Here is a 17,552-nt window from a genome sequence, read left to right on the forward strand (position 1 = left end):
TAACATTTGCACCCGAGACAAGTCAACTTACGGGATTTTCTTTCCCTTCTCCGGATCCAACCTGCGCATCCCGCTGTCCTGGATTTGATTTCCGCAGCGGCCACCAATTACACAGCGCGCCCGTTTTCGGTACGCGTACCGCGCCTGAACGGAGAGTCACTGCAGCTCGCAGCTCGTGTCTCGGCCAGCTTGATCGACGCACACGTTCGCGCAACGTACGCGTTCGCAGGCGTTGCCAAACCTTATCTTGACGCGTCGAATCTTCGCGTGTTACCTCGCCCACAATCCGCTCACTACTGCCAGTGCTGGCGAGCGCCATAACGACACTGTGCTCCCGTCGCTTTTAGATCGGTGCTGTCAGTTATGGAGACGTTGGCGAATAACGCGGCGAAGACCACAGACCCGCTCGACGAGCTTGCGAAGGCGCATGTAATCTCGCTCATTTCCGCGCTCGGAGGACCTGATCATGCGATTCCAAATGCGCCCTACATACTCGGCGATGACGCTCTCGGGTGTTTGAAAGACTTGAAGTTATGGATCAAGATGTTTGACGAGAAGCACAACCGTCTCGACGTGGCGCGCGTCATCTCGGAAACAAACTTGGTCACAGAAGACCTCATAACCATCATCAACAACTGGCAGGAGGCAGGACGGCCAAAGGGTACCCATTATCGCATTGTTCTAGCATGCTGTAAGTAATACTTGAGCCTGTTGTTATAAGCGTTTATATTAACTGTGAATAGTGGAACTCTTGGTCCCGCTGTCATGGCCACTGCTCCTCGAGGGTTCTCGCAACACTCTGGCTACGAATCGCCATAAATCACACATCGAGACTGCTCAACGTGGCTACAGGCGTGCATTTCTGGCACAGCCAAAACTATTGTATTCTATAGTGTCCATCGCACTGCCGTCTGTTGCGACGCCAAAGCGAGATCGAAGCAGTCGCGAGGAGGCCATTATACGGCTTGCTCTATATTTCTTCCGAAATATCTTAATTATCGATCGCGAGAACCCGGGCAACGACTCACGAGATGGACGAAATGATGCGATCATAGCATTCTCGAAGCAGAATATCTTCAAGTTTGTCACCATGCTTTCTGGCGATTCGGAGTTCTCGGGTCTGTTCATCGTCCTCGTGGATCTACTATACAACCTAGTGAGAGGAGTCGACCCTGCGAACTTGTTCGGCGCGCAACCGATAGACGACGTCAAGCCAGCAGACGCGGAAGAAACGGGAGTTGATAGGAAGCGATGGCTCTCCCTGGAAGAGGGATACGAAAAGTCCAAAGCTCGGATGACTAGACACAACCGGTTTGGAACTATGACGTCGCTGGTTGTCAACGTAAGTCGCCATGATCGAAGCTGATGTTTTCCTTCTAACCAAACCCACAGAAAACCGATCGGCTTACAATCTCTGGGCAACATGGTCTTAGCAGCTCAGCTTCAAGCATGGACAGTATAGATGCATTGAAGAAACCTCGGGCGTCAGGAGGTAGAGGTAGACGTAAAGTTATGCCGGTATGCAATCTAGTGTTTAACATTGCTACATGGTGTGATTATTAAGCTGTTATAGGATGAGCCAGAGAAGCCAGTCCGTCTGACGGTAGAAGCTAAGGCAGAACTGCGTATATTTGTGGAAGACTTCATCGACAATGCTTTCAACGGTATGTTCTTGATTGAGTAGTCGTGAGGACCAAGCTAACATCAAGCAGTTCTTATGGTCAACTTCCGCAAGGAGATTGAGCGAGAGTCCGACAGAGTTGGCGAAGAGCAAAAGCTACAGTACCTGTATTTGTCATCATGGTTCATGTCTGCGGAGCGACAACGACAAAAGGAACACCCCAACCAAACCCAAGGCTTCGGGCTGATCGCTAGTGTTCTTGACCACAGAAGTCTTATCATTGTCATGAGGCTTCTGCAAAATGCGGTGGAAAGGCGAGAGATGCAGAAGATCTCCTACTCAATGACTTGCTTCCATAACATCCTTCTAATTGCAGCAGCAATGCAAACTGGAGATTTGATCAGCGATCAGGAGATCGCGGAGAACATGGTTTCCCGTCTTTTCTACGAAGAGGCGATGTTGAATATTCTAGCGCATATGCCGACAGTGCTTAAAGGACAGGGTGTGTTAATGCTGCAGATCTGCTGCGAACTGACGGTTTTGATTCTCAAAGTTCTCGAGGACTACTCCAAGAACACGAAGATGTATATCAAGTCCAAAGCGCGGACACGCAAGTCAACAAAGCGGAAGCTCACTATGGTTGCCAACGGGCACGATAGTGTACTAGCGTCCGTCAAGGTAGAACAGGCAAAATCCGCTGCGGGTATCGACAAAGGCATTGACGAGCAAATCGACAACGACGGAATCGACGACCAAATCGATGATCTGTCGGACAAATTCGGAGAGCATGACGATGAGGAGGAAGAGGCTGTTGCTGTAGCGCACGAGCGCGCATTTGATTTCGCGCGGTTTCAGTCGCAGTTCATGACGCAAGCAACAGTCGACATGTTCCGCACTGTCTTTCTAGCCTGGCGAGAACTCGATTCCACGCAGATCAAGCACATAGTTGGGTTTTTCCACCGAGTGTTTTTCAAGTGTGAAGAGGAATTCTTGCTCTACCGCATCGATTTCATGGACATGTTGTATAAGTCTTTAGACCCTCGAACGGGTATTCAGCCGTACAAGCCCGCACGGAAAGAAGTCGAGAACTTTATGCGTCACTACATGCGCAGGCTAGAGCGGATGCTTGAGCAGCGACCGGCGCTGTACATTGAGCTTCTGTTCACGAAAATGGGTGACACGATGTTCTTCATGAAACACGGCTACGACGATGAGCAAAAGAAGAAGCGGAAGAGGACGAAAATCATGCATCTTCACAAAGACGAAGACCAAGATATAGAGCGTCTGTCAGATGTCGAACCGGCGACGAAGCCAAAGCCGATGTCGATTGTGTCACCGAGTAATCTTGCGACTACGTCTAGCAGCTCCGCCAGCCATCGTGGTAATGCCACTGAAGTACTTGGCGCTGGTCCGGATGTATTGTTATCGGACATTTTCAATGACTTCGTGCTGCCTGAAACTGGTACCGGCCTGCATTCGCGCGAAAACTCGATGCTTACTGCATGAGGTCGCAATTAGTTCCACATTGTCAAGTCTTATAGATAATCAGTACAATTTACTAATTATTCCTCTACAACACCGTGTGCGCCACCCTCAATGCCTCTCAAAATACCGACTTCGCAGCGCTCCTGAAATGGCCGACATTTTGCTCGCCATACCATTGCCCTTGAAATCGGTTAACAATGCATCCTCTAGCGCGGAGCGACTGATGCTGGTCTCGGAAATATCGCTAAATGAGCTTCCGGTGCTCGCCTGGTTGCCTCCGCTCTGTCGCGGCGACAGCGGCGACGGGGATGCAATGTCACCACTGCCCGCGGGAGCTGACGTCGGCGTCACCGTGTTGAGTGTGGACATCATGGTCGCGGACGTCGTCCCCGGCGCAGCCGTTCTTCCGGTGGCATTATTGCTACCCTCGATCCCCGCCTGCCGCGACGACAAGAACGGTTGCTCCGCCCGCTGCTGCGCCTTGCCATATCGCGGACCACGGGTGAAGCTAGACTGAATATACGGCGTCGTGCGCGAGGACGACCACTCGTTCCTGCTCGCTGTGGACGCGGTCATCACGTCTTGCTGCGTATCGCGTTGTCCTGTGAATAAGGGGACAAATGAATCGTTCCGCTCGCCGTCGGGGTAGCGCGAGGAGGCGGGGTGGAAGTCGTTGGAGATCGGAGATGCGGTGCGGTCGTCTTGAGGTGTGGAGACGGTCCGGTCTACGTTATACATCGACACGCCTGTGATAACTGCGTCAGCAATTAAACATCAACTCCGCAGGCAGACCTACATACGGTCGGATGGCCTTGTCGCGCGAACGCGCCGAAACGAAGCCGACCCGTCCGAGCTTGGCGTAGCTGTACTTTCCCGCGACATATGCGATCGTGATGGGTTCAGAAGCAGCACTTGAGTTCGTCTCGTTAGCCTCCAGTTCCTTTGTAGTCAGCCAAAGAGGAATGCCATACTGCTCTGAGAAGACACCCGTTGCATTTCCTCGCGCACTTGTTGCAGCTCCCGCTCGTATAGCCACCCGGCCTGCTGAAGCAGGTATACGACGGAGACGTTGAAATATTCAGCCCTAATGTCGCCGGTTAGTTCGTATTGACGGCGTGCTGGTCGACGAATAATCAATCATACAATTGCTGCCCTAGTACCCAAAAGTCATTATTATACCGCACTCCGCATCAACCGGCCTCAGTAGATCTACTCACATTTTATTTCCGATCGCTTCTGCGTCCGCGACAGAACCTTCCACAGTTCCTGTTCCTTGTCGGCGTCCCAATCCACCTTCAGTCTCGCAGTCAGTACACCTGCTTCACGCGATCCGCAAAACTCGAGAAAAATCTTACAGGCTGTGGCTCATTAAACCCGTTCCGAGGAAAAGGAAAGCGCAAATACACGTCGTATACAGGAGACGACATTGTCGAGTCCGAAGCCGTTTGGTCTGCTGACGATCGCATTGCAGTTGGGAGCTGGCGAGGTGGACGTGATGACTCTGGGCGTTGGGAGTTCACGAATGCTCTTCTCCGGCCGCACGATCTTGCACTAAAGTGTCGTCGATCCTAGTCACCCCGATAGTGTCACGCGCACAGAGTTATGGTAAGCAATACAACTCACTGTACGGGGATACCTAGAGCATTGCTAATTTTCAGGCCGACAAACTCCGGGCACAGCAACAGCTTGAGCAGCTTCAGACACGGTTTGTCGGTGTCGGCCACCCTGACACGACCAAGCAGTATGCTTCCATTCCACTATGAAGCATTCCGGGTACTAACGTGAACTACAGCGAGTGGCTGTCAAATATCCACCGCGATACGTACACTACGTACATCGGCCACCCCGCGATGCTGGAGCAGTTCGCTATCGCGCTGAATGAACCACAGCATATCGTGAAAACGATGTTTATCGAGGTGCGTGCATTCTATGCCGGGTTAAGGACAAGGCGACGTGTGCGTACTAACGCCCTGCTACAGAAGATGATCCAGCCATGTGGACCTCCCAAAGAAAAGGACCTGTCAGAGCAGGAATTTTGACACAGATATACCGTCAAGATAACCAAGTCATGTATCATATCTATTGTAACAATTCCCAATATTGAAGTTCAGTACATAAGAAAAAGCCAAACGAGTGGCATGCAGCATACATCACGATATAGCAAAAGCCAAGCTTAGTTACGCGCCGATGACCCATCCGTATGTGCAAACAAAGTCATAATGCAATTATAAATGAGAGAACCTCGCATCCAATTATATGTTAAGTAGAGTGTAGACACTGAAGCTGCAGAGAAATGTGTAGTGAAGCACGTCGTAAACATCATAGATGAGAGACGCTTAATGTGTCTCCTCATTTAGAAGACTGGCTGACCCTGGTCGAGCAGGGGTAGAGGCACTTAAGAGCCCGGCACGCTCAGAGACCGGACGCTCATCGCTAAGGGCGTTATACGATGCGAAGGGTAGTAACCGCGACGCAGTGCTGTTGTGCGTCACATTCTGCCCCGACTTCTGCTGTCCGCTCGCTTGTCGCTTATAAACGAGCATGGTGTGCAACAAAGCACCGATTGCGCCGACGAGGATCACCCCGTACACGACAACGCACCACTCCGAGGCGGTGGTGGTCTCGCGCTCCCACTTGACCGCGCATGACTCAGTATACTTGAACTTGACCGTGCATGTATCTGCTGCGGAGTCCATAGACGGGAGCGGGAATACGCGATCGAGCGCTGAGTTGAAACCGCAGCAGTGAAGTGAGGTCTCGATCCGCTCCAGCTTGACGCTGTTGTCGGTGAATAAACGTGCCCAGGCAGCGGCATGGATGCATGTGCTGAGCGAGGATAGATACGGCACTTGCAGCGCAATAAGGAAGGTCGTGAAGATGATCATGGAGAGCAAAATCGCAGGATAAAGTAGTTTTCGCTCAGAGAAAATTCTCGACGAAGCGATCGGCAGGACCAGCAGGAACAGCGACACGGAAGGTAGCAGAATCGCCATAGACGGGAAGAACACAGGTAGCGGCGAGTGAAAATGTGTGACCTTCGTGAGCTGCATGACTCCAATCAAGGTGAGGATGAGGGTGGCGGTCTAGTGGAGGCGGTCAGCGCTGTGAGCAGAACAAGAAAAGACGGACGAATGCGCACAGTAGATACCGTGAGAGCGATGCGGTTGCGTCTGTTGACTTCCATGGCTGCTGCCTGTGCTTGTTGTGGGCGACTGGATCTGACTTTCTGAAGCGTGTGTATGGCACACGTTCAGACGGGTGCGTGCGGGGTGCTTATGAGAGGATACGGAGGTGGCTTGCTGCTTGTGCGCGGACTGCATAGAGGCGCGCGGAGAGAAAAGTCGACGATGACGAGCCGCACGCATGTGTAGTAATTCTCGGTCACCATTCGCCGAATCCGTCCGACAGCTGCTCCTCGTACGCGTACTATTCCGCGTGCACATTTTTTTGACCCAGCGCTGCAGCTCTGCCAGAGCAAGAGTCAAACTGTATCAGCAGGCTCTCTTGCTTCTGGAAAGCTGTGGGAGATGTGCGCGGACAAGTATGATGGCGGCCGCCGGTCAGCACGACACTTATGACGTTTGGGCGCGCACGTGATGCGCAGACTTTTGCGAGCTTTTACTCGTGGCAAAATCCGACGTCAGTGGCGTCGCGTAGCGTCCTCCGGGGCCACCGCAGAAAATGCAGAGGCTCGGGCCTCGGAGTCGAACTTTCACCACTTCCGAGTTCCGTTCTCCGCTGACGACCTACGAGTGTGCAAAGCCGCTTTACGGTGCGCGCATCGTCTGACTGCGTAACATGAAGTTCATCCCCAGTCGCTCGTACATAGCACAGCATCTCTGATTGGTGTGGATCCACAATATAGATTTCAACGTGGCCACAAGAACGAACTACTTGACGATATGACAAAGCATAGTTGTACAAAACCAAAGAGCTCAAAGAAACTACGCTAATGCACATGACTCACGAGCAGGGACGGGCGTGCCATCCTCCATCAAACTGCCAAATAAATTCCCACAATAATCTCTCTTCCAGGTCCAACGAAACTTCATTGAAATCACTCCGTGTCCTGACGATACGAGACCTTCCTGATTTCGCCCAACTTCTTCCGTGCCGACGACAAATCGTTTTCAAGCTTGAGAATTTCAACCTGCTGCTCCATCTCCTGTCGCTTGAACTCGTGCGCAGAGAGTTTGCTGTAATCGACCTTCTCGCTCTCATCCTCGCCCCATCCACGCTGCTGCAAAATCGCCTGCACTTGCGCCACGAGATTGCGGCAAGCACCATTCACGGCCTTGCTCGCGCCTTCAAGTTTATCCTGCGTCTTGGACATGAACGAAGCCTTAACTCTTGACGCAGCAACAAGCTGCGCTGTCGATGCAGCAACGTCGTTAGAAGCCACGATGAGCTGCTCTAGCGAGTTGTTGCCGCTCACGACACCATCTGCAGTCTCAATCAGCACGTTCGTCGAAGTAGCAGCAGCCTTCGCGGCAGAAATCAAGCCTTCCGTCCATCGGTTATGCTTCTTGTAGAATGCGGTTCGAGAGCTTGTGCCCTGGCCTTGCGCCACAATTTCCTGCTGAGACTCAGTGGCCGCCTTGATCAGCGCAGCAACTGCATTCGTGACCGCAATCGCAGCCGCCAATATTGCGTCATGGATCTTCAATTCAAATGAAGTAAGCCCTGGATTTTTCGGCTTCTTCATAAGTGCCGCAAGTCTCTCCGCAGCCTTCGCAATAGAGTCAGCTGCGGCGCTCATCTCCTTATCCACAAGTTCGCCGATGTCGCCATTTGACGATAGCAATCCGTTGACTCCGGCTCCCCTCGTCTTCGACGGTCCGAAACTTTCCCCGATCTTAGCCAGTCGCTGCAGAAGACGCTGAACATCAATGTTGTTTGAAATAACCCGGTCAGTCTTCTGGTCTACGCTCAGACCTTGCAACTGATCCGAGAATAGGCTAGTGAAGAACTTCTCAGCACAGACCGCACTATCACGGGCAGCGTTGATAATCATGTCACTGTTCTTCTCATCATTCGCAAGTCTCGTTAGACCCTTGGAGTTGATCAGGATATCGGCCATTGCACTTGAAAACATAGCCGATGTTTTAATAATTTCTGCCTGGTCTCCGTTCGGTCCATCGGCTATGTAATTGTTGAATGCAGTTGCGAAGTCAGTCGCCATCGACTGCCCCTTTTCAATCATAGACAACAAATAACTCGGAGACGAGTTCTGGTTTCCGGCCTGCATGGGAGAATCGAGCTCGTACACAGCATCGGCAACACGCTGCGCAGCAGACTGCAACACTGCATCAATAATCGAACTCAACTTACCCATATGCTCAACCAGCAATCCGTCAATTTGTCCGTCCATGGCAGCATTTGCATCTTTCTGATTCATGCTAAGTTCGTTCAACCTCAGTAAAGCTTCATCCATTCCGGCTTTGTAGACTTCCAGTTCCTGCTCCTTCTCCTTCAGAAGTCGCTCCGACTCGCCATCGAAGCCCTGAATCCTATCCGACATGTCATCCAGCGCACGCTGCTTGGCTTGTAGTTGTTGTTCCAAGTCATCTAATTCCTTATTATGCCGCGCCAGAAGCGACGAAAGCTCGGTGCCTTTGCTTCTCTCTGACTGATCCAGCCTTTGCTTTGCATCGTTCAATTCACGAGTAAGACGGCCAACCTCGTCGCTCTGCCCTCCACGAACCCTATCAAGTTCCAGTTTAGCCTTATCTCTTTCTCTGATCAAATCAGCCAGATCGATGTTCTTCGCCCGAAGTTCCTTCTCGAGCTTCTCCTTTCTGTCGATAGCCTCCTGAGCTGAAGCTGCTTTGGCCTGCACAGCTTTGTACTTCGCCATAAGGTCAATATGCTCCTTCCGTAGCTGCGAGTACAGCTTTGCGAGAGAATCATATTTCGATTTCCACATAGCAAGCTGATCTTGCAACGACTTGATTTGTTCGTCCTTGGATGCTATTTGCTGAGTAGCATTCGCGGTGACTTGCTGTAGCTCGTTCTCTAGAGCCTTGACTCGTCCATCATAACGCTCTAGCATCAGCTGGTCCTGGTCGTATTGGCCCTTTAGAGCTAGTGCTTCCCTCTCGAGGTCCGCCAGTCTTCCTTGTGCTTGACTACCGAACTGTTCTCTTGCAAGCTGCTCTTGTGCAAGTCGTTGCTGCTCCTGTGCAAGTTTCTGCTGTCTCTCGAATTCCGCCTGCTGCTGCATTGCAAGTTGCTGTTGATCACGCAATTCGGCCTCCCGTTGAGCTGCCAAACGTCGTTGCTCCTCTTCGTATTGCCTCTGCTGTGCCGCCAGCTGCTGTGCATAAAGCTCATTAGGATCCGGCTCAGGTGTCGCTGTCAGCGAGTCGGAAATATCTTCGATGTTCGCAGGCCGACGAGGAAGAGCCGGTGCAGAGTCATCATCGTCTTTGAACAAATCCGGAGGATCCTGAACAGACGGTTAGCGTGACGAAAGCCATATTCAAATAGCAGTAGAAACTTACAATAGGAAGCTTGGGAATAGAAATCAAACTTGTCAGGTATCTCAAGTTTGCACAGTCGTAGTAGAACTCAACAAGTCTATGGTGCTGAGCCTCGTATCGAATGCGCAAGGGTTCAAGAGCATCATCCGAGTTGGTAGTTGCATGCATAGCCCGTAGCATTGATGTCACAAATTTGTAGATACCGTATGACTCGTGCACTAGTCCTACAAGCGAAGAGATTCGGCATTCGTTTGATGATCCCGGCTTGAAGTGAGCAAAAATTATCTTCTGAAATGAGTTGATCTGATCCTGCAAGTTCATAAGGTCGGTGATAGTCTCGTAGCCCTCGTTCGGATCGTTGATCGTCTTTAGCGAAATGTACTCCTCATATTCAAAAGTACCTGAACCTCATGATTAGTATTCTCTTATCGCTCCACCTCAGTCAAACACAAACTGACCGTTAAACTCCGGGTGATTTCGATGAAATCTCAGCTTAGCCAATAGATAGTCTGCGTACTCTCTGATCAGTGAACCATAGCCCTTCAATCCATCACCCTGTACGCTCCTGGCACAGTTTTCGATCCAGCTAATCTGATTCTGAGCCTGTCGCAGAGTAATTGGATGGCCCTCCTGTAGAACACGATGCACCATAATCAGAGCCTTGAACGTCTGTACTTCGTCGGCCAGAATTGGCTGGATCTTGAGAGACGCCCAAAATGCCTCCGAAGACTTGTGGTCCCAGGTGTACACAATACAGTCTTGATCCGGTCAGCACCGGATGAATCAATGAAACAATCAAGTCCCAAAGTACTTACTGCGAACATGCTTTCGCTTGGGTGCTGTCTCCTCAAGTGACGTCGCTTTCTTGATCGAAGCCGCTAGATCCGGATCAGACCTCGAAGCGTCATAACGGGGCATATACGAGGACATCGTGCTGAAATCTAGCAACGTTAGCGAATACTTCCTTAACAGAATGCAATCAAAATTACATACCTGCCTCCCCGACTGGCGGTGCTTTGAACTATAATCGCAAGTTCAGATTGAGCTGCGAATGCGCCAGGAATACCAAAAGTTGTCGACAAGTCGATAAGGCAGCTAAGGCCGTCCGTACAGCTATTGCGGCCCACAATTTCACACCCACTCCTCCAGGACAACCTAACCCTCACCAGGGCTGCCACGTAATGCCACACCATACAACACGCGTATCCCAGTTCCAGCTATTTATATCTGCTTCGTGGCTGTGTTTAAGTGTTTGAAAGCTCTTACTCTTCTGAAGCTTCCTACGACTTAATTTCATGTGTGCTTACCAGTCAGAAGCCTCTGACATACTCTGTGTAGTTCCAGCCAATTGACATGTCCGAACTCTAGCCCACATCGTCCAGCTTCAGTTGCATCACAGCAAGTATATCTTCAAACAATAAGGTCGATTAAGCGGAATAAATTATCGGCGATTAAAGAGTATATTAAATAATAGTACAAAATCGATAAACAACTTTCAAATGCAACTCCCATTACTGTCTACTAACTCAAACACCCATCAGTCACTCAACAACATCGGCTCTTGCTAACCGAGTCCTTGTCGGCGTTTGTATCCAAATTAATGTTTCCGTTGTTACCAATATACTTCGCACTGTTTATCTTGATCCCATGTGTCTAACAGTAAAGTATTAGTAAACGAGTTTCACTCTGCTAAGGTTGCATAGCAACTCACCTTATCGTTGATGTCGAACTTGCCACCTTTGATTTTGTAGTATATTTCCCGAGCAACTTGCAAATATGCTTCCTCCACGCGATCGCCAGTCTTCGCACTGGTTTCCACGAAATCCAAGAGGCCGTTGGCAAGTGCCCATTCTCTGGCCTCTTGCGCTGAAACTTGCCGGTGAGTATCTGAAAGGTCGCATTTGTTGCCGACGAGGAGAACGCAAATCTCAGGATCTGCTTGTGCACGCAGATCTGCTAACCATTCCTGGACATGCATGAATGTATCACGGCGAGTAACATCGTAGACTAGAAGACAACCGGTTGCGTTACGAAAGTACGATCGCGTGACTGCCCGATAGTGCTCTTGGCCCGCCTGTCGTTGGTAGGGTTAATAAATACAGCTTTAAAATCGATAAATCCCAGTTCTTTATGCACATACTGTGTCCTATTGTATTTGTTAGCATGTTACGCAGCCATCAGACCACCAACTGGAAGTGCCACTGACCCATATCTGCAGTTTGATAAACACATTATCGTCCACAGGGACAATTTTTGACCCAATCTCAGCGGCAATGGTAACGTCGTGCGTATCACTGAACGTATTGTCCGTCAAGCGAATTGTCAGAGAACTCTTGCCACAAGCACTATCAAGTCCCGTTAGCCTTCGGCGATCCTCTCGATGTTCACTATCGCATCACAAGAAGATAGATAGCAAGAAAAACAAGTCGGCACATACGAGTCACCTATCATGACAATTTTCGCAATATAATCCCATGTTTTTGAACTCATATTTGCCCACTAGTCTGTGGAGTGTAGAGGTCGTGTGGGTTACTCTACCGTTCTCAGTACCTCCGAAGGCCGCGCGTTCGGTGACACACCGTCTTCGTTATGGTAACTCGAATAATATCAAAGCCAAATGAATCTCATGCAATTGTCCAAACTGCTGGCCGCGCCACAAGAATATCGAGTAATGATTGCTTAGTAGTCTTCGAGGTTGAGCCTAGGGTTTCGGATCCGGATGCGGTGGCACTTACCCGGAACATCTGATATCTCGTTGGGAATCGCGAGTCACGACTCACGATTCCGCTCTCGCGCATGTTGAGTCAGCCGCGAAATTCCAATTCCACATCTCCCAGCGTGTAGTCGCTTCAATTAGCTGTGAAACTCTCCCATAATTATATGTAGTGAACTATCTACATCTTAGCGCAGTAGCACCCAAGTCCAATTTCGAGCCTAGCTGCGGATCCAATCCAATTGCGCTCATCAACGACAACACAAATACAAACTAGTTAGACCAAAACCAAACTATTCCCCAAAATGCAAAGAAAGAATATAATGATAACCATAACCATACTATTCACATATTATTCACATATAATACTTATTCACTTTAAAAGTGTCCGCCGTCGTAGTCGTAATACTGTGAAGAACTTCATTAGCTTTGACGGCGCAGAGATATCAAGGCAACACAAATCATACAATCGTATACGCGTCGTCGTCGCGGGTGTCCGACGGCGGAGGTCTGTACTGCCGCACATTCGATGGTGAAGTCGGCCTATAGTCCTCGTCTGTCACAAGTGGATTGGGGCTTCCATATGTACCGATCACAACACTACCACTGCTGAAGCTATTGCCCATGCCATGATTGAAATCATCAACGCGAAGTGTGGTATTCGATGCTGCAGAAGAACCGTACACATTCATATCAGCCGGTGGACTGTTGAAAGGAACCGCAATACCACGCCGATGAGAAAATTCATCCAGCACTTGATGAAAGAATGCTTTTAACTTGAATGGATTGCTTGTTATAAAGTCAACAGCTTCAGAACATATTGCTTCTGCATCCGTCTGATGAGCAGAAGAAGTAGCAGAGTTGCTGCTGGCCCCCGTCGACGATGCTTGCACAAACTTCACACCGCCAACAGGATTTCTCACGAAGATGAATTCACCAGTAGCTTGATCAAGCTCCGCAAGAGTGGCACCAGTCTTGTGAATATATTGCGAGTGTTGGAAATGTGGCCGTCCCCAAGAATATATAACCTCTATATCAAGATTCGACTGATCAAGCGTTGCCTTTGCGTCCATATCAAGCACATAACCAAGCTCAGCCAGTACTTGTTTCTGATAGAACAAGGGATCACACAACACAGGATCAGTAGTTTTTGTGATAGGCGGCGAAATAATAAACTTGACACGAGTAACCGGCATAAATGGGTCCACATTCGCCAATGCCACCGCTTCAACTATCGGAACTTCGACTAATTTTAGTCCAGATTTATCGCAAATTCGGCTCCATGATGCAACGGTTTCATCGATAAACTTCGGAGTAGTATTCATCCATTCTAGCATAAGATGGTAGCAGGACTCCGGATTATGCAGACGATCGTAATGAAGACGCACTAGCTCTCTTCTGTATGATTTCTTGAATGGATCAACATCAATTGTGATGAGTTTGCTCAATTCGACACGTCGCGTTGCAGTATAGGGGGTATTAGCAAACTGTTGCCCGCGCCGGCCATTATCAGAATCTAGCGACATCGTAGAGTTCGCCAATTCATCAGACTCTGCAATAGAAGAATCGGCATCACTTTGTACTGAGGAGCCTGAAACTGATCGATTTAGCGGGGCATGCGGTAATGGTACAGATGCCGCATATACCTCGCCATCGGATCCATTACCAGTACTGACTGTCGTGGCTATGTCAAATGCCCCACGTAGCCAACTCATCCGTTGCGGTACTCCTGTTGAAGTCTGAGATGCCACCGAAAGACTCGCAGAGTTTCTGAAGTCTGGATTTAGTTGATAAAAGTAATGTCCGTCGAGGAACTGATGCCGCAATTCAACATGGTGAAACAACTTAGCCCGCATGAGTTCATTTCCATATTCCACAGCCGCCTCCGGCGTATCGATATCTTTGAAATTTTCAAGGAGCCATGCGACGAGTTCAGATCCAACGAAACAGTGCTGGTGTAATTTCCAATGCCACCGACGGTCAACAAGTTTGACTCCGTGTTCTCCTTGCATTTCCTCGGCCAGCTTTGCAAGCTTTATCCGTCTGTCAAATCGTTCTGAAGCATTCATGATAATTGAATCCTTTTTTCGTACGGTATCGTCCTCGCCGGTCGTTCGGACAAGCTGAGTAATGAATGCCGATAAATCACCAGTATAAAACTTCAGTTCTGGAATAACAACCTTCTTCTTTCTTCCCTGCTCGTGGCGTGTTTCTTCTGGCGAAAAATATTGAGAGCTATAAAACTTGTCGCTCAGTTTGCGTAGGCCGTCTAGACGTATCTCTTCAGGCGTTAATTCTTCTTGCTTCGGAGTCTTCGCTTGTGTCTGTGCCTTGTTGTACAATAGTCGACTATTCTGAAGTTCAGTTGGAATCAAAACAATCCTAGTTCTGTAAAACTCGCTTCGATCCTTTGGCAAATCATCGCCAGCAAGATAAAGATCAAACTCTTTGAAAAAAGTATCCTTTTGACGTGCACCCGGAAATCGCACACTGTACATCTGATAGTCCTTATCTGAAGTTGTTTTCACCAGAGGACGGTATAAGACATCTTGCTCAAGGGACAGCTTCTGATTAACTTTGTGAAATATTTGTATCATAACCTTGTTCGCATTGATATATGCAATTCTGTGCATTTCTGTTCCGGAAGATAGATATATTCTAACTCCTTCGCATGATTCCGGAATTTCCTGCACAAGCCTTGAAGGATTTGGATCGTTTTTGCTCTGACTTTCGATGTCTGCCACAATAGGTCCGACGGTAATTTGAAAACCCATACCGACACGATACGATACCATGGCCCGTAAAACAGCTTGAGGGTCCCTCTTCTCGGGCTCAATATCCTCGCTATCAAGCTTGATAATGACATCGTAAGATTGACACAGGTAAGAACCGTAAAACTCCTCTGGCGAAGGAAACACTTCAGTTGTAATCGGTAATGATGCAGGTGAGATCACGGACTTCCATTTCACAGACTTGATAGAAGACTTGCGCGGATAAATGTGCTTCCATGTTCCATGAGCGCTGGAGCTAAGCTTTTCATCCTCAGACGGATTCGAAGGATTGAGAATTGTAGTCCACAGTGGATTATCATCTCGAAACAATCTGCCACTGCTGCCTAGGAAATTAGGCATCTTCTCCGTAGAATTATCAGTTCCGACTATCACACTCTTCAGCGCATTCTCGTCGTACTCTGTCATGAATGTTCGCAAAGCCTCGGCATCTGATATTGATGGTAAATAGTCGATACTAATTGAACTGAGCTCATTTTCCATGATTCCCATCATTTGGATCTCATATATGCGGCACCGGGGTACCCACGGCGCATTATTACTTCCGTCTGTAGAAATAGATTTCCAATATGCAACATCAATCCAATGTGGCATACAGTGCACGACATTACTGTACGCATCTCGATATCTGAATAACGGCACGATGTGTAACGGCATTCGAGTCAGACAGACCAGATCTATACTGACACTGGCTGCCATCAAATTCTGAGTTGTCCGCTGTAACAAATCTGCTTCGACGTCAAATAGTCCCGAACCTGGCGATACAACAATTGTCTGGACGTATCCACGAAGACTGTCGTCGGCGTTGATTTCCATCGACGTCTGAGTTGCAGCAAAATTAATGGCTTCAAGAATGTTTCCCTTGATCGCAGGGCAAATGGCACCGGACAGTTCGCTGTTTCCTTTGTCGTTTTGTCGGACAAGTACGTTCTCCTGAAACTCAGCAAATTCTCGCCGTAGAGTCTCCATTATCGAAGCCCAATCTGAAACTCGCATGCGATCAACGACAATTCGAAAATGGTCACGAACATTGCGACTTCGAACGCCATGCGGTAATGAGGCCGACGACGAATTAAGATCGACGCTAGTAAACATCACAATAGATATCAGGTGGTGAACTCCTTCCTTTCGCCATTGACGAAATAGATCTGGCAAGTAAGAGTTTATGACTTTATGAAAGTAGCTCTCTCCGCTCTCGTCAAAAAACCACATCTCTGTCGACATCTGGAGAAAAATCAAATAGCGAACAGATTGAGAACGAAAAACTGACCGTGTGTCCGGTCCGACAAGCGCAAGTTTCACTCGTTTCCCGTTTCTGTGAATTGTGCTCACATTGATCTTTATCGAGCCAATAAATTCGACCGCCTGGCCTTCAGTAACCGGTTTTCCCGACAACATAGCCGGGATACGCCACATGTCACTTCGAGTTAGGTGTGTGTCTCTAATGTAGAACGTAAGTAAATCAGCCTCGGCGTCCTTTTGATCAATTCGACAAATCTTCACGCTGCGTAAATTTCGAACGATCGACCATAATGGGGAACCGGTTAAAATTGACATTTGCTGGGTGGTCTTTATTGTGTTAGCTGCAATGCACACAGAACGGTAGTTTATATGCCAACTTACAACGCCTGAGAATAACCGCTTCTTAACTTCCCGGTCCGCATATTCTAGCTGAAAATAATCGACCGGGTTTCCATCTGACGAGAGAACCTCAAAAAAAGTTCCTTCCGGGATGTTGGACACATATTGATCGTCAATAACTATCCTTTCAGAACAGGACCTCGACTCGTGAAACTTGATGGACAGCTCTACAGGAGCATATTTAATCCTCTCTTCAGGTGTCACGCTAGTCGCTCGAGTGCCTGGTCGCGAAATCTGAGACGCACCGTGAGCACGTTGACCGTGGCGTTCATGCGAAGGAGAGGAGCTGCCCGTAATCGCTGGCGAAGACGCGGACATCAAGCTCAACGACACCGCTGAAGCGGGCGATGAGAGGCAACACACAGAACTCAGCGCTGGTTTGCCGGGCTTTCACTTAGGTCAAGCGATGCCCGGAACCAGTATTTGTCATACCAAGTGGCAATTCAAGAAGTTGAATGCAGTCAGAGTGCCGTTCGGTAGGTCGACAGAAGTGAGCAATCGTCCTCGACAACTGTTAGTGCGGAGATGAGAGCTCTCGAAGGGGTGTTGGGACAAAAGCGAAGCACACGACTTTACGCTGTCCGCAAGTCCACTATAGCCTCTTAGCTTGTGCAGCGGTTCTCTGCTGGACACCCTAATCACTTAGAGCAGAAGTAGTGTCAGTACAACCTAGAGCTTAAACACTCGACGTCTAAAGAAAATATGCAAGTCTCAGATTTCTTTGCTCATGTCAACTGTCTACTACGTCCAACCGAAGGGTACCGAGATTTATGCAGCCGACGCAACTCTCAGCCTTGACCTGTCAGGACGTACAAGCAGCT

General features: G+C 49.1%; 7 protein-coding genes across 7 annotated transcripts; 2 read left to right on the forward strand and 5 right to left on the reverse strand.

The window, feature by feature from the left end:
* Positions 1-59: 59 nt before the first annotated feature.
* V1518DRAFT_433650 (timeless protein-domain-containing protein) lies at positions 60-3,173 on the forward strand. The gene is made up of 5 exons (XM_066906230.1): positions 60-691; positions 744-1,342; positions 1,393-1,518; positions 1,574-1,664; positions 1,713-3,173. Exons 1-5 carry the CDS (start codon positions 364-366, stop codon positions 3,125-3,127), a joined length of 2,559 nt encoding a protein of 852 aa, XP_066759005.1. The 5' UTR covers positions 60-363; the 3' UTR covers positions 3,128-3,173.
* On the reverse strand, positions 3,023-4,878 carry V1518DRAFT_417722 (uncharacterized protein). The gene is made up of 7 exons (XM_066904375.1): positions 4,730-4,878; positions 4,462-4,674; positions 4,324-4,399; positions 4,250-4,259; positions 4,078-4,190; positions 3,907-4,017; positions 3,023-3,852 (listed from the first exon to the last, which is right to left on the reverse strand). The coding sequence occupies exons 2-7, from the start codon at positions 4,570-4,572 to the stop codon at positions 3,215-3,217; spliced, it is 1,059 nt and encodes a 352-aa protein (XP_066759006.1). The 5' UTR covers positions 4,573-4,674; positions 4,730-4,878; the 3' UTR covers positions 3,023-3,214.
* V1518DRAFT_417724 (splicing factor 3B, subunit 5) lies at positions 4,588-5,300 on the forward strand. Its single transcript, XM_066904376.1, has 4 exons — positions 4,588-4,711; positions 4,765-4,847; positions 4,899-5,022; positions 5,086-5,300. Exons 1-4 carry the CDS (start codon positions 4,709-4,711, stop codon positions 5,143-5,145), a joined length of 270 nt encoding a protein of 89 aa, XP_066759007.1. The 5' UTR covers positions 4,588-4,708; the 3' UTR covers positions 5,146-5,300.
* On the reverse strand, positions 5,169-6,685 carry V1518DRAFT_417726 (uncharacterized protein). Its single transcript, XM_066904377.1, has 2 exons — positions 6,246-6,685; positions 5,169-6,189 (listed from the first exon to the last, which is right to left on the reverse strand). The coding sequence occupies exons 1-2, from the start codon at positions 6,288-6,290 to the stop codon at positions 5,443-5,445; spliced, it is 792 nt and encodes a 263-aa protein (XP_066759008.1). The 5' UTR covers positions 6,291-6,685; the 3' UTR covers positions 5,169-5,442.
* A 258-nt stretch (positions 6,686-6,943) lies between these two features.
* On the reverse strand, positions 6,944-10,689 carry V1518DRAFT_417729 (ANTH domain-containing protein). The gene is made up of 5 exons (XM_066904378.1): positions 10,582-10,689; positions 10,404-10,529; positions 10,047-10,346; positions 9,610-9,989; positions 6,944-9,554 (listed from the first exon to the last, which is right to left on the reverse strand). Exons 2-5 carry the CDS (start codon positions 10,516-10,518, stop codon positions 7,164-7,166), a joined length of 3,186 nt encoding a protein of 1,061 aa, XP_066759009.1. The 5' UTR covers positions 10,519-10,529; positions 10,582-10,689; the 3' UTR covers positions 6,944-7,163.
* Positions 10,690-11,011: 322 nt separating this feature from the next.
* V1518DRAFT_417732 (P-loop containing nucleoside triphosphate hydrolase protein) lies at positions 11,012-12,282 on the reverse strand. The gene is made up of 4 exons (XM_066904379.1): positions 12,026-12,282; positions 11,795-11,933; positions 11,729-11,734; positions 11,012-11,662 (listed from the first exon to the last, which is right to left on the reverse strand). The coding sequence occupies exons 1-4, from the start codon at positions 12,076-12,078 to the stop codon at positions 11,270-11,272; spliced, it is 591 nt and encodes a 196-aa protein (XP_066759010.1). The 5' UTR covers positions 12,079-12,282; the 3' UTR covers positions 11,012-11,269.
* Positions 12,283-12,418: 136 nt separating this feature from the next.
* Positions 12,419-17,461, reverse strand: V1518DRAFT_417735 (uncharacterized protein). Its single transcript, XM_066904380.1, has 2 exons — positions 16,714-17,461; positions 12,419-16,659 (listed from the first exon to the last, which is right to left on the reverse strand). Exons 1-2 carry the CDS (start codon positions 17,047-17,049, stop codon positions 12,763-12,765), a joined length of 4,233 nt encoding a protein of 1,410 aa, XP_066759011.1. The 5' UTR covers positions 17,050-17,461; the 3' UTR covers positions 12,419-12,762.
* Between the last annotated feature and the right edge of the window lie 91 nt (positions 17,462-17,552).

The sequence above is a fragment of the Limtongia smithiae genome, assembly GCF_038497785.1.
Source record: "Limtongia smithiae strain NRRL Y-17922 unplaced genomic scaffold V1518scaffold_7, whole genome shotgun sequence".
NCBI lineage: Eukaryota > Fungi > Ascomycota > Lipomycetes > Lipomycetales > Lipomycetaceae > Limtongia > Limtongia smithiae.

What these genes read in the sequence shown, in the direction of transcription:
- V1518DRAFT_433650 (XM_066906230.1), top strand. Translation starts at nt 364, where the DNA reads ATGGAGACGTTGGCGAATAACGCGGCGAAGACCACAGACCCGCTCGAC. An exon ending in GTAGACGTAAAGTTATGCCG is followed by an intron (nt 1,519 to 1,573) that starts GTATGCAATCTA and finishes AAGCTGTTATAG; the next exon opens with GATGAGCCAGAGAAGCCAGT. An exon ending in CATCGACAATGCTTTCAACG is followed by an intron (nt 1,665 to 1,712) that starts GTATGTTCTTGA and finishes AACATCAAGCAG; the next exon opens with TTCTTATGGTCAACTTCCGC.
- V1518DRAFT_417722 (XM_066904375.1), bottom strand. Translation starts at nt 4,572, where the DNA reads ATGCGATCGTCAGCAGACCAAACGGCTTCGGACTCGACAATGTCGTCT. An exon ending in ACGGGTGTCTTCTCAGAGCA is followed by an intron (nt 4,018 to 4,077) that starts GTATGGCATTCC and finishes GACGAACTCAAG; the next exon opens with TGCTGCTTCTGAACCCATCA. An exon ending in CGCGACAAGGCCATCCGACC is followed by an intron (nt 3,853 to 3,906) that starts GTATGTAGGTCT and finishes CAGTTATCACAG; the next exon opens with GCGTGTCGATGTATAACGTA.
- V1518DRAFT_417724 (XM_066904376.1), top strand. An exon ending in CACCCTGACACGACCAAGCA is followed by an intron (nt 4,848 to 4,898) that starts GTATGCTTCCAT and finishes CGTGAACTACAG; the next exon opens with CGAGTGGCTGTCAAATATCC. An exon ending in TGAAAACGATGTTTATCGAG is followed by an intron (nt 5,023 to 5,085) that starts GTGCGTGCATTC and finishes GCCCTGCTACAG; the next exon opens with AAGATGATCCAGCCATGTGG.
- V1518DRAFT_417726 (XM_066904377.1), bottom strand. Translation starts at nt 6,290, where the DNA reads ATGGAAGTCAACAGACGCAACCGCATCGCTCTCACGGTATCTACT. An exon ending in TCGCTCTCACGGTATCTACT is followed by an intron (nt 6,190 to 6,245) that starts GTGCGCATTCGT and finishes CGCCTCCACTAG; the next exon opens with ACCGCCACCCTCATCCTCAC.
- V1518DRAFT_417729 (XM_066904378.1), bottom strand. Translation starts at nt 10,518, where the DNA reads ATGTCCTCGTATATGCCCCGTTATGACGCTTCGAGGTCTGATCCGGAT. An exon ending in CAAGCGAAAGCATGTTCGCA is followed by an intron (nt 10,347 to 10,403) that starts GTAAGTACTTTG and finishes GACCGGATCAAG; the next exon opens with ACTGTATTGTGTACACCTGG. An exon ending in CTATTCCCAAGCTTCCTATT is followed by an intron (nt 9,555 to 9,609) that starts GTAAGTTTCTAC and finishes CCGTCTGTTCAG; the next exon opens with GATCCTCCGGATTTGTTCAA.
- V1518DRAFT_417732 (XM_066904379.1), bottom strand. Translation starts at nt 12,078, where the DNA reads ATGAGTTCAAAAACATGGGATTATATTGCGAAAATTGTCATGATAGGT. An exon ending in ATTGTCATGATAGGTGACTC is followed by an intron (nt 11,934 to 12,025) that starts GTATGTGCCGAC and finishes GGGACTTGATAG; the next exon opens with TGCTTGTGGCAAGAGTTCTC.
- V1518DRAFT_417735 (XM_066904380.1), bottom strand. Translation starts at nt 17,049, where the DNA reads ATGTCCGCGTCTTCGCCAGCGATTACGGGCAGCTCCTCTCCTTCGCAT. An exon ending in AGCGGTTATTCTCAGGCGTT is followed by an intron (nt 16,660 to 16,713) that starts GTAAGTTGGCAT and finishes AACACAATAAAG; the next exon opens with ACCACCCAGCAAATGTCAAT.